Here is a 13985-nt window from a genome sequence, read left to right as displayed (position 1 = left end):
ACGCTGATGTGTGCGTGGACGGCTTTGCGTTGCGACGCGTTTTTAAATCACCCTGACACTTAAATCTGCGGGGAAATGTGAGTGAAATATGTCCACACTTCATACCGATCACCTTTATTATAGCGGGATTTGTTTAACGTCAACAGCTCAGGTATTAATTATAAATTGGGCCAATTTAGTTTCAGTTGCCTTCATGTGTTTTGGCCACACATCCACCACTGGAGTTAATTACATGTCTATAAAACACACCATGACTGTGTCTCTGGCTATGAGACCAGAGCAGCTGTACACAGTTTATTAATCAGTTTATGTGACAATATTTCCTAAATGCTGCAAATCAATAAACGCCTCACTGCTGGTTATTACATGGTCCTCTGGCGCCTCCTACTGGTGGATGGGACAGTGTGTTTGTACCATTAAGGGCACTTTTCACCAGATTTTGATGAAGTACTTAGATACTTTAGCAGTAATAATACCACAGTGCAGAAGAGTCCTGCTTTTAAAATGTCACTAAAGTACTTAACAAAACTATTAGTGTCAAAAATAGAGTACCATATGTAAAAGTACTGGTTATGCAGAATGGGCCATTTCAGAAAAATGTATTATTATACAGTGTATTATTGGATTATTGATGTAGTCATGTGTCACTTTAATGTAAAGTGATGCACTATGTAGTTTTTGGGAAGACGTTTTAATCAGAAGAGAAAGATCTGCATTTACACTTTTTTAACAAACTGAATAATCAAACTCTCTTTGTTATATGACTGAATAAACAAACTGACCTTAAAGGACAACACACTGTTTTACTTTGTTTATATGTGGCGGACCCTGCCACCTTTCTAGCTTCAGACAGTGTTGTGGGGACCTTATTTTCCTCTGAGAACATCTTGTTTATTCACTTATTGAGAACATAAATATTTCTGATCTTGTATAATTACCTCATGAATATTGTACAAATTTAAATTCTGAGTTTGGATTTTTTTTCCAAATCTCTTTCTGAATCTGCCATATTCAACATATTCTGACATATTCAAGTAAAGCACAAGCACCTGTAAACGTAGCTCATTACTGTCTATGACTGAAGTATTCACTCTTTACATGAGCATAGTATATACATTTACATAATACATTTGCTATATATTGACATACCGACCAGCCACAACATTAAAACCACCTGATTAATATTATGAGTTCTCCTTGTGCAACCAAAACAGCTCTGCCCCGATGACTCAAGGCATGGTCATAAGACCTCCGGGGTGTCCTGTGGTGTCTGGCCCCGGGACGTTTGTAGTGGATCCTTTGGGTCTTGTATGTTGCTGGGTGGGGCCTCCATGGATTAGAAATGTTCTGGCACGTCCCACAGATGCTTGAACAGATTGGGCTCCGGGGAATTTGGAGGCCAGGTCAATGCCTTGAGCCCTGCGTCACATCCCTCGAGCAGTTTCTATGGTGTGGCAGGGCTCATTGTCCTGCTGGGGGGAGGTCACCTGTCAGTGGTTTTAAGTCATTGTAGGTTTTAAAAACTACAATGTCCCTTTCCACCAATGCTTTTCACAGTAATCACATGAGATTTCAATCAACACAGGTGTTCATAGTGATCAAAAGAAAATGGCAACACTTAGATAATAAGAATTAGACGAATATTTATTGTGTTATATTTTGGTTTATCCAGCTCTTCATCTCATCATTGATTTCTTTTCTGGAACTCCTGAAAGGAAGGAAATTAAATATTAAATAAAATAGGTGAAACAGTTGTGCAGCAGTGGACCAGGTTTTTCAGTAATACACAGTGTAACAGTACAAATAAAAATCCGTCCGCCTTAAAACAACATAATGTAACTTTTTTAACAGCTTAAAATAACAGCTTCACAATCATTTTGATGTTACAGTGTCTTGTAATAGGGTGAATGGTGTCTCTGTCACCAAATGTACTTAAAGTATCAAAGTAAACTCACTCAATCAACAATGTCTCTGACTGATATTGTTACACACTCCACTAGAAGATCATCACCCCCTGTTGATGTGTCAATACTCATATGTACCTGTCCCAAAGTGTTCCCAGCCTTTGATCTCATTAAAGAGAGCATCTCCAGGACAGGCAGTGTTCACCACCTGTCTGTGCCCCTGCACCGTGTAGTTGGCAATCAGTCGCCCTCCACCGACAGCGCAGGATGCCAGCTGATCCCTCACCAGCCCCATGGAATGCTGGGAGGGCAGACTGACCATGTAGTTTCCAATGAAGGAGACACCGTAGCCTATGGAGTTGTGTCCGAGGGTGTGGGCTCCTTGCCATAGCCAGCCTCGGCCCTCGTAGATGTACCCGTCAGAGCCTGCGACAAAGCTTCAGGAGAACAGCGTATCTTAGACTTTGCAATCTGGGTGCAAAATTTCACATATGTACTGTATATTTAACATGTGCAAGAGAGCTGAAAACCTGACTGCATTTACCTGTATCCTATGTCATCCCAGCCTCTGTCTTCCTGGTGGAAGCGTTGCATGGAGCGCATGTCTGCAGAGCACTGCTCAAGGGTCAGACAGGGCTGGCTCGGTGTGGAAGTGTGGTGGATGTACATGAAGGAGAGAGGGAGGGAAAGGTTGGTGGGAGTTCCTCTGTACGGCTTTGCACCCCACATACAGCGAGGAATGATGGGCGGACAATCTGAAACACATCAACAGTGAAGGTTAGTATCTGTGAATGGAATATCTCAATATCAATTTGGCTTCAGGTCCAATTTTTCCACAGGTAGTGCTCTCTTAAAATTCATTGACGAAGTTGTGTCTGCTCACAGGAGCAACATTTGTTGAAAAGCTTCTGATGTGGTGGATCACTGTCTTCTTTTGGACAAGCTTCATGTTATTGGTAGGCAATGTGTTGTTTTGGGAGGATGTGAATCAGATTTGCATACTGAGCAGAGAGGTGTGCTTCAGGGCAACTTTAGGACCACTACTTTTCTCTATTTTCTATGAATAATCTAACACGCTTTCTCCAGTTTTTGTGTACAACTATAAGAAGATGACACCATTATTTCACAAATTCAAGAGGTCCTGCAATCGGATTTTAATAATCTACAAAATTGTTTGTCAGCTAACAAATTATTGCTCATTTTAAAAAAAGACCTATTCAGTGCTTCTTGGTGTGAGGCAGAACCTCAACTCCAAATCCAATTCTTTGGATGGATTTGGAGTTGGTTAACAGACCATATTCACTCTGCGGCCATTTTCCTGTGACATCACACTCAGGGTGGGAAAGAGGGTGGGAAAAGACAATGGATAGTGAAAATCAGGAGGGGCAAGGGGTCATATTTCAAAGTAAAACATATTTGATAATATCCCATTAGCTTCTGTTAGACAACAGCTAACATTAGCTGATTGTCATTATCCATCATCTTTTCAGTTGCCGATCAATCAGGAAGTGGTGAAATGTTAACAATTTGTCAGATTTCCACATTATCCCAGCTTTTTGCTTGCCGCCCTGAACTTGCCATGTGAATATGGTCTATTATGGTAGATTAGGGTTGGGCGATGTCTGCCAAATTGGCATATGACGATGTCTACAATGAAACATCGTGATGGACGACGACATTGTTGTTTATGAATTTTAGGCAGCGTGTCCCCCAGTGTTGTCGTAAGGCAGCAGTTGCATATTAGCTCACCCATGTAGCCGCTGCTGTTTCCCACAGCTGCTCTGACATGAATCTCGATCTGTCTCACCCTGCAGGGGAAACTACCTACCGTTACCACCGACATACATCCCTGTGCCAGGTTTAAAAGCGCCCTCGTCTCTACACCACATATCCATAACTTAGCTTTGTTCAGCCTCATATGCACAAAACAACAATGGGCAACTAGCCAAGGAAGCTAAGCTAAGAAAACTGTGTTAAAATGGCAAAATAAACACTGCAGCCACAAATTTAACCGAGTGTCTTGGGTTCACCTAACTGAGCTGGTTAAATAAGAAAATAATAAACAGGACATGGAGACATAATGTTAGTGCACTGGGCAGCAACATGCTTCTTTTCATTTCCTCTCCCCACATATTACAAACAACAACAACTCTTGCCCTGTGGCAACTCTGAGGGGACACGCCACTTAATTGTGCTCTCTGTTGGGGAGCCTTTTGAATCACGATGTTATGTTGGTCATGGGTTTAGTAGTTGGTGGCTGTCAGCCATCGGTGATGGACGATGGCAGCGTTCATCGGCCCAATCCTATGGTAGATCTCTTCAGAAAGTGGAAAAAAATATATATATCTTTGTGTGTGGATTGACTCACCACACATCGACCATGGCATGTTCTCCTCAGTGTTAAACATAACAGACTCTGAAGACTTATATTGGGCTATTCTTATGTTGTACACCATTACATAATGTTAGACACACTCTGCTGGCTCCATCTGGATATGAAACATCAATTTTATTAGCATTGATTTATTTTTAAATGCAGAAACTTTAATTATCCAAATTGTTTAAACATGTTTTGTTCCTTACACATCAAATTATTCATTAAAGATCTCTGATCAGAGTCTCTTTATGGTCCCCCTTGTATCCAAGAAAAGAAAATTGGTAAAAAAGCTTTTATGTTTCAGGCTCCTTTTGATCACAGTAAATTACCTGTAATATCCGTTCTCTGTCATCATTTGTCTTATTTAGAAAAAAAAGCATTTTCTCATCTTAAGACAAATTGCCTATGTTCCCAGTAATGTAATCACTGTTCCTTTATTCCTTTATCTATTTATGGATTGGTCATTTGTCTTTTCTCCTGATTGTGTTAAGTCGAAGGTTGTAACTTTTTTGATACATCTCAAGGGGTTTTAACTTCAGATAATATATTTCTAATAATTAAGAAGGGCTGACAACAAAGTGTGGATTATTCTCAAATTGAAAGACAACAATTGTTTACAGTTTGGTCTCATACTCACCTATGTACTTATGGACAAACTCTTTCATTCCCTCTTTCACCACAGCCATCAGCTCCTTCCTCTTCTTCACGTCCATCTTTGAGTGGCCCGTCAGCCTCCGCTGCAGCTCTGCTGATTTCACCACCTGTCTGGTCAGCACTGGAGGGCTCACCAGCCCTCTGAAGTTCTCCCTGCGGCGTCGGCTGATGAGGCGTGGGGCGGCGTCTAGTCCTCTGCTGTCCAGCTGGTGGCAGTAGTACTCTGTCAGCAGACTGCTGAGCTTGAGGGGACGTCTTGATCTGGCATCCATCCCTAGAACCACGCCGTCCATGCCTCCGTTCATCTGAGCATTGGTGAGCAGAGAGGGGCTGTCTGACAGGGTGAAGACTTGAGGAGAGGTCAAACTGTCCCAGCAGCCGTCAGGTCCTAGAAACTGGGTGAGAGGAGAGCTGGGACTGGAAGGAAGGGCCAGGTCTTTGGTGAGAGTGAGCTGGTACAGGCCCCGGACACCACGCCCTTCAGACCTGGAGAGGAGTCCAGCCTCGATGCCCAGGAGGAGTGGTGTCAGGGCAACAGTGGTGCCATCAGATGTCAGGACCACACCTTCCTCTTGGGCACCTTCAGTCACCCTGTGCTGCACAGCCTTTCTAATGTAAACTGAGAGGCCAGCATCCATTCCAGAAACCCCGGAGTCAGCGTTGCCAAGGAAGTGCTGAATGAATGCATCATTAAGGCCAGCTGCCCTGCGCAGCCTCTTCAGCACAGCCACTGGCTCTGACCCAGGGTCCCCGTCTTCCACCTGCTTCACCGCCTTGATGAAGTCATTCATGTGCCAGGAAAATGATGCTGGAGACGAGAGCAGTGACACATAAATGTCATTCAGATGAAAACTAATCTCTTCAGCCCCAGATAACCTTAAACTAGGTCTGTATCCCAAAACGACCCCCCTACCCTCTCACACACACTATTTTATGACTGGGGTGCACCCTTAACAGCATCAGAGAAGTTTAATAACCGTCAATAGCTGTAATTTCAGTTTTAATATTGGAGCGACTGGTTCTGTACAGCATATACTTGTATGTATCATGCGATTAAAGCAAAACTATGTCACTTTTTCACCTTAAAATAACAGCTTAAAAATCACGTTGATGGTACAGTGTCTTGTAACAGGGTGAATAGTTTCTCTGTCTCAGCCACTCTGCCCCCCATCACTTGTTTCTGCGCTATGTAACTTCAGTGAGAGAGTAGGATCACAGTGTTACATACATGTTTACTGCAAGATACAAGTTTTCAGGACATAACATTGTTACCAACCTGGGATTTGTATTTACAACAGCGATGTTGCACAAATTGGACAAAATGCCAATTTCTACATAATGTTGCTTTAAGTTTCTCAAGTTTCATTCTGCTACTTTTGTGGTGCAATACGCCAGGGTAGCACTTGGTGGGAACCAGTGAAAGAGGAAGTATAAAATAATCCAGTAAATAATCCAGTATCCAATATTATTAAAGGTTATGAACATTATTATTATTATTTTCTAACAGTGAAATAACTATTAATTCAAGATAAAGTGGCATAAAAAAAAGTAGCTCAAAACTGTACAGTACTGAAAACTGAAAACTAATTCACCTTAATTCTGCAAATGAAACATGAAGTGAAGTCTTATTCAGTTCTCTTCAATCATTAACTACAGTAATACAGTGATCCTGTCTCGTGTTTGCCTTGTTGCTCAGGGTAAAATTCACACAGTGACAGTAATAATGTTCTATTATAATGAAAGTTCCGGTAATTACAGTAAAAAATAAAGCTGAAAATGCTGATAGAGTCGTGGTCAGAAGTTTGCATACACTTGTAAAGAACATGTAAATCATGGCAGTCTTCAGTTCCAATGATTTCTACAGCTGTCGTGTTTCTGTGATGGAATGAGTTGAACACTTTGTCACCAAAAACATTCATGAAGTTTGGTTCAATAATGAATTTATTATAGATCTGCTGAAAATGTGAAAAAATCTGCTGGCTCAAAAATATACATACAATAATTCTTTGGTTGAATGTCTCTTGGCCATTTTCACCTCAGTAAGGTGCTTTTGATAGCCATCCAAAAGCTCCCGGCAGACCTCTGGCTGAATTTTTAACCGCTCCTCTTGACAGAATCAGTGAAGTTCAACTAAATTTGTTGGCTTCCTGGCACGGATTTGTTTCATCAGCACAGTCCACATGTTCTCCATGGGGTTTAAGTCAGGACTTTGGGAAGACCATTCCAAAACCTCAGTTCTAACCTCATTGATCCGTTCTTTTACCACTTCTGATGTGTGTTTGGATCATTGTTCTGTTGGAACACCCACTTGCACCCAAGAGTCAATCTTCTGCTGATGATTTTAGGTTTTCCTGAAGAATTTGGAGATAGTCCTCCTTCTTCATTATTACATTTACTTTCTTTAGAGCACCAGATCGACTGGCAGCAAAACAGCCCCACAGCATACTACTACCACCACCATGCTTGACAGTAGGTGTGGTGTTCTTGGGGTTTCTTGCACGGCAGCCTCTCAGCTCATGTTGATGCAAAACACACTTGGCTGTGGGCACTGACACCTGTCTTCCAGCAGCTTTGGTGGTTTTTGGTTGATTCTTGACCACCCTGACCAGTTTTCTCTCAGCAGCAGGTGATATTTGTGTTTTCTTCCTGATGGTGGCGGTGACACACCTGTGCCATGCACTTTATACTTACAAACTGTTGTTTGCACAGTTAATCTTGGGACCTGGCACTGCTTTGAAATGGCTCCAAGGGACTTTCCTGACTTGTTCAAATCAATAATGGGCTCTTTCAGATCAATGCTGAGCTCCTTAGACTTTCCCATTGTAGTGTTTGTGGCTGAGTCTAATGGGTGTATCAAACAAGCCAAACCAGCTGTTATCAGTCAAAAGAAGTTAAGAGGCCATGCTACAAAGAACATTTGATTCACACAGTGTTTCTACATCTCCAAAATTGCTTATTCAATTTGTTGTATGTATATTTTTGAGCCAGCAGATTTGGTTTCAGCAGACCTATAATAAATTTGAAGCAAACTTCATGAATGTTTTTTGTGACAAAGTGTTCCTCTCATTCCATCACAGAAACATGAGAGCTGGAGAAATCATTGGAACTGAAGACTGCCACGATATACATTTTCTTGTGTATAAGTGTATGTAAACTTTTGACCACGACTGTACGTCTGATTATGCAGACTTCCTTAAACACTTCATTACTGATTAACCAAATAACAGCTACAGATGAAGATGTTCCTGAATTCAGGTTTTTGTACAGGAGCGATAGCTGATCACTGTGAGCCCACAGAGTGTGAGTGGGGCCCAGATTGATTTTCATTTCAGAGTATTATTTATACTTTCAATATTATTACATTATGTATTATATTATAATTATAACTTAAATATTGTAATATTAATTATGCTCAACAGGATAAAAATTCTTCACTGAAAAAAAAAAATCTGCCGTATAGATATATAGTCATAAAGATAAACCCGGAGATTCATAATCATAATTCATTATAAAAAAACCAAATCATCTGAATATTACCATTACATACAACGCATCTCACAAACTGGTGAAAACATCAACAAATATCATGATTACCTTCTGCACACGCGCCGACCAAGCCCACCACCATCAGGGTCAGGGTGTGTTTCCAGCAGCCTGTATCCATCCTGAACACCTCCAGCTCCAAGCTCCAAATGTCTCTAACCTATGTGCCTCTCCCATTTATACAGAGTAAGTGGCTGGTTACGTAACAGCTGTGGACATATGTAGATACGCCTGCGTTCAATTTGTTGGTGTGGCCAGCAAAGCAGTGTGGGAAACTTGCACCTGTGGAGGGGAGTTGTTTGCACTTAACTCTTGAGGTCTTCCCGGACACAGCACACACGCAGCGCCGATGTGAGCGAGCTGGACATTTTCGAGAAATTCTCAAGTTCTGTAATAATTCTCAGTCATCAAATGTGTGTTCTTTAATCAGCCGGTGCTTGTGAAACCTTCTTGGAGGAAAAATCTGCTAATAGCAAACCCTCCACGACTGTGCAAATCATTGGCACTCCTCTCTGAGGCAATAAGCATGTTCTTGTGAATGATCTGAGGAAGTCCCAGACCCATGAATCATATGTGTGTACCCACAGATTAATCCACAGGTCAGAATTATATGTGCCTGCTGACATTGATGGAAATGCAGCCATGTGCTAAATGCATTCAATGTGTTGACCAAAAGCCACATATCAGGGTTTATAGCAGTCATATGATGACAAGAACAGGAAGTGGATGTTCTCTTTGTGTGAACTGGAAATTACACTGCAGAAGTAAGAAGAAGAGGTCAGAGATATGAATCTGTAATCACTGTGATCTGTAACAATAAAGACCGGTTCATAAAAATAAAATGAAAGCATTCATTATAAACATAAACAGTTTTTGAGGATGGAGTGAACATGACTCAGGAGAAAAATACAGTACACAGAAGCTTGAACTGAAAAGAACAGCAGACATTTCACAGGTGTAACTTATAACATTAGAATGCACTGACTGTGGAAAGTGAGTCATCATTAACATTATAGAGATAAAGATTTTAAATGTGCCTTTCCTGACATGACAAGTCATAATGTATGTGATGAAAATGGTCTGTAAGTGTGATTTGTTTGAAAGCAACAGAGAAAAAAAATGCCTAACAGCAACCCGTGAGAAACGCGTGTCACGTGCACTGGCCCGTCCACAGATGAGGTTCCTGCTTTCTGAAATGTGGACATTACATTATTATTTGGGTCTGAAGCTCTTGCCAGCTCATGCTTGTACTTCTTTCTTTTCTGGCATCATGATTTATATGCAGGTCCTGGCATAGCAAGGAAATTCAGTAAGTAGTTAGTTTGGGTCATTAAATTGCTGAGGTCATGTGGTCAGCCGACCGCGGCACAATTTTGATGTTGTGAAATATGGCTCAAATATATCATTTTCAGGAGAGAGGATTTTGACAATAAAACAGGCTACAGTTTACTAAAGCAACAAAAGATAACATGTTTATTTTTATTATTTTAATAAGCAATGGTGAGAGTTTTGGTTCAAAATAAAATGTGGTTGTCAAATATCATGATGAACATGATTATTGCTGGCCTCCACGCCCCCCCCCCCCCCCCCCCCCCCCCCCTGGGTGGCTGGGCCCCAGAAAGTTTTCCTGTTTCGTCCCCTTGCAGTTAATGTCCTCAAGTAGTTTCCCAACATTGCTACCGGTTCATAAAAATGCAGCCAGTTTACATGAGACATATGTGAGACATATGGGGTTATTCTTACTTATTTTAGGGTGACTTTTTGACATTTTGCCAAGGACAAGAAATAAAAACAACCTAGTTGACTTACTCTGGCTCCTTCACACTTCTTGTCATCCTGTCAAATAAACTATTAAATACAAATAGATCAGAATAAAATAAATAAAATGTTGGTGTATGGTTGTATAAAGAATGTGCAGACTACTGTAGGTCATTAAAAACATGGGCAATGGGTGGAGCTTGTGAATAACTTAAGAATAATTAAGGAATATGAGACTAATCTTATGGCAGAGATAGAGCTTTTCCGGTGTTCATTATTTAGCAAACTTAGCAAATATTGTACATGTAGCTAATTAACTGCTGTTTATATTGTCTAAATATTGTAAAGAAATGAAGCCTAATGCGATGAATGTGTGTAGAGTGCAGGCTCCGGTGCAGTAGGGGGCGCTGTGCGCTTCATGGCGAGTAATCAAAACATAAGAAGGAGGAGGAAAAAGGAGAAGAAGAAGAAAACCTGTACAGCAGCTGATATATCTACAACAAGGTTCGTTTATCTTCAAAAACCTCTCTTATAGACTTCAGGATAACTGACCACATGTTTTCTACACTGTCTTTGTCTTTGTTTGTAGTCTGGGAAGGGCTCGCGTGCAGTTAACTGAACAGGAAGTAGCAGTTAGCATCTGTGGCTAGAGAGAGCTAACAGCTAATGGTCATCAGCTGTGCTGGGGTTTGACAGACTCAAACTACACAGTTGGTGGATTAGAGAACACCGTGTGTTGGTTTAAGGCTGATAGGAGGTTTAATTTGTATATATTAGGCAAAGATGTCCCGTGAGTGTGATGTAGGGAGAGCTAGCTAAAGAGCTGCACATATTCTCTCTGTAACAACAAACCTCGCCACGGTGCTGAGTGAGGGGTGACTATTGTGATGTCATTCCGCTAAATGACGCATATTAATGCATGTACTTACTTATAGTATGTGACTGTGGTGCTGAAACTATTAGTCAATTAATTTCTTAGTTGATCAACAGGAAATAAAATGCAGAATTATGAGAGCAGCATGCCAAACAATCTGTTTTCAGCTCAAGTGAGAAGACTTGCTACTTGCTACGTTGGGTTCTGGGAACTTAAGATGGAGGTTTACTTATTATTTTGGTATTGAACAGATTAAACCATTGACCTGAAAAAGCCTTGATTAGTTGGATTACCTTAGTTGCCGTGCTCATGTTAGTTTTGTTAGCCTGCAAGAATACTTCATCTTAGAACTGCATGCCTTCTGTATGAAGCATCTTTGTCAACATGGTGGGTGTGTGGGAACCACAGACTTCTGTCACCACACTGACTGCTTTCATTTATATTCTGTAGTTAGTGCACATATCAGAGATCACCGTATCCAAACAGGAAAGTGACAGCATCATTGGATCTCTGTCAGTTTATCCTGGGGTTAGGGTGATGTGACAGTGTATAACATGAATATCATTTATGTATTTTCTACCATCAGAAGATTTTCCATACTGTTCATACTATGGTAGTTTCTCCCGGTCTCTTCCAAACAAACATGTTTTATTACATCTTGAGAAAAAGCTCTGCAGCGCTACAAAATTTCATTAAAATGTTGTTTTTGTGACACATTTGATCTTTGTAAAATAGTTGCATTTCTTGCGATTTGGATATTGCACTTATTGCATGATTATTTTTTTACTAGTTTTCATGCGATCGTGGTGTTTAGTTCAGACTGATCTTTATACATATGGATGTTTATTTTGCCCTCGACACAAATCTGTCGATATTCGAGTGTCAAATCAAATCATAGTCAGTCACTCGTAGGCAAAGAAATATGTGCTAGATAATTTTTCAATTTCCATTAAAATGGCCAACAGCAGAAGAACTGTCCACTAGCTAACAACACTGTATAGTTTTTAATAATCTACATACATTATGTGTTTCAGTAGATCCTTACCAGTGCTGTCTCCAACAGAAAATGGACACCCGGTTTACTCGAGGGAAATCCAACATCTTGGAGCGACCCCTGACCCGACCCAAGACTGAAGTCAGCGTGAGTGCTTTTGCCCTCCTGTTCTCAGAGATGGTGCAGTACTGTCAGAGCCGTGTATACTCTGTGTCCGAGCTGCAGACACGCCTGGCGGACATGGGCCAGAGCGTGGGAGCCAGCATGCTGGACGTGCTGGTGCTGAGAGAGAAGAACGGGAAGAGGGAGACCAAAGTGCTCAACATGCTGCTCTTCATCAAGGTGAGTGAAATGTAAAGCACAGCTGATTCATTTTAAGAGTTCAGCCACTTTTTAACAGTTTTCTTTCCTTTAGGTCAACGTGTGGAAGTCTTTGTTCGGGAAGGAGGCTGACAAGCTGGAGCAGGCCAACGATGATGACAAGACATATTACATCATAGAAAAGGAGCCACTTATCAATGCGTACATCTCTGTGCCCAAGGAGAACAGTAGCTTGAACTGCGCTGCCTTCACCGCAGGCATCGTGGAGGCCATCCTCACACACAGCGGCTTCCCCGCCAAGGTCACTGCCCACTGGCACAAAGGCACCACGCTAATGATAAAGTTTAATGAGTCAGTCATAGCCAGAGACAAGGCTTTGGATGGCAGATAAGGAAAACTGGGGAGAGTGTGGTTAATTAATACAGGTTGAAGATAAATCATCCAGGTCCAGGCTAGTGTTTGTTCCTGACTGAATTTCCTTGTGGTAACTTTTGGTGACTTGATGGATGGATGGATGGATGGATGACTGCACCATACTGAGCCACACGTAGAGAGGAAAACATGCAGCTAGTCGGCTCAGTTGTACAAGTTCTTGTGGATCATCTCACTCCTGTTATACCTCATGAAGTGACACAAATTGTTTACTGAAGATCACTTTTGATTTGTAGTTTCATGTCACATTTTTCATCATAAAAGATGAACATTTTGGACTTTCACCACATTAATTTGTTGTTTTTCAACAGTAAGTCTCGCATTTTTAAGCTCACAGTATATTTAAAGTTAATATCTGTAGTTAAATAATGTCACATTGGGCTCTGGGAATTTGTTGACGGGCCTTTTACACATTTTTGTCTTTTTTTACAGACTAAATATTAAATCAATGAGTTGGGGAAAAAAAATCAACAGCTTACAATCAGAAAACAATCCTTAAACATTGGCCAACTGACTATTAAATCCCTGGTTTTTCTGATGATGATAAAAAAATTGGTGTCACAGTACCTCGGTAAAGAGCATGTTATTTTACAGAAGGTCCAGACTCATGAGAATATTTCTCAGTTGTTTTTTTCTCTGTTTCATTCCAGTTCAGCTCCAGCTGCATGTTTCGTCTCTGTAAAATAGATTCATAATCAGGGCCGTAGCTACCATTGACAACAATGACGTCCTCTAATTGTTTTTATTTTGTTGTATTTGTATTATTATTTTATTTTGTGTGTGTGTGTGTGTGAGAGAGAGAGAGGGGTGGGGGGTGGGAGGAGAGGTTAATTAGTAACAGACAGAAAGCAAAACATAGACAAAGACATGATTAAGTCAGTTCAGTGAAAAAAAAGGCAAATGAGTCATGAAATACAGAACTGTGGGGTTCTGTAAAATGCATTTGAGGGCCGAGGCATCCTGGTGACCAAGTGGTGAAGATGTACTACCATGTAACTGCAATGACAAAAAAGACAGAAATAAAAGGAATAGTTAGAAAAATATGTTTTGATATAGTTTGATATTTTGGGAAATTTGCTTATTTGTATTTCCAAAATGTTGCACATATCAGTGGATCAATACTACTCT

General features: G+C 40.9%; 2 protein-coding genes across 4 annotated transcripts; one reads left to right on the top strand and one right to left on the bottom strand.

Annotated features, from left to right (window-relative positions):
* Positions 1-1618: 1618 nt before the first annotated feature.
* Positions 1619-8625, bottom strand: pglyrp6 (peptidoglycan recognition protein 6). Its single transcript, XM_073494452.1, has 5 exons — positions 8530-8625; positions 4919-5743; positions 2449-2659; positions 2043-2341; positions 1619-1708 (listed from the first exon to the last, which is right to left on the bottom strand). The coding sequence occupies exons 1-5, from the start codon at positions 8597-8599 to the stop codon at positions 1677-1679; spliced, it is 1437 nt and encodes a 478-aa protein (XP_073350553.1). The 5' UTR covers positions 8600-8625; the 3' UTR covers positions 1619-1676.
* Positions 8626-10670: 2045 nt separating this feature from the next.
* LOC141020211 (trafficking protein particle complex subunit 5-like) lies at positions 10671-13900 on the top strand. 3 transcript variants are annotated; one of them, XM_073495285.1, is made up of 3 exons: positions 10671-10740; positions 12174-12446; positions 12520-13900. In XM_073495285.1, exons 2-3 carry the CDS (start codon positions 12177-12179, stop codon positions 12814-12816), a joined length of 567 nt encoding a protein of 188 aa, XP_073351386.1. In that variant the 5' UTR covers positions 10671-10740; positions 12174-12176; the 3' UTR covers positions 12817-13900. The 3 variants fall into 3 exon arrangements, with proteins under 3 accessions (XP_073351386.1, XP_073351383.1, XP_073351384.1); XM_073495282.1 differs by having other exon boundaries at positions 10698-10740; positions 12148-12446; XM_073495283.1 differs by lacking the exon at positions 10671-10740 and having other exon boundaries at positions 12145-12446.
* Positions 13901-13985: the final 85 nt, after the last annotated feature.

Source organism: Pagrus major, chromosome 23 (genome assembly GCF_040436345.1).
Source record: "Pagrus major chromosome 23, Pma_NU_1.0".
NCBI classification, from domain to species: domain Eukaryota; kingdom Metazoa; phylum Chordata; class Actinopteri; order Spariformes; family Sparidae; genus Pagrus; species Pagrus major.
Note: the sequence above shows the minus strand (reverse complement) of the source record. Positions and strands in the feature narration are given on the sequence as shown.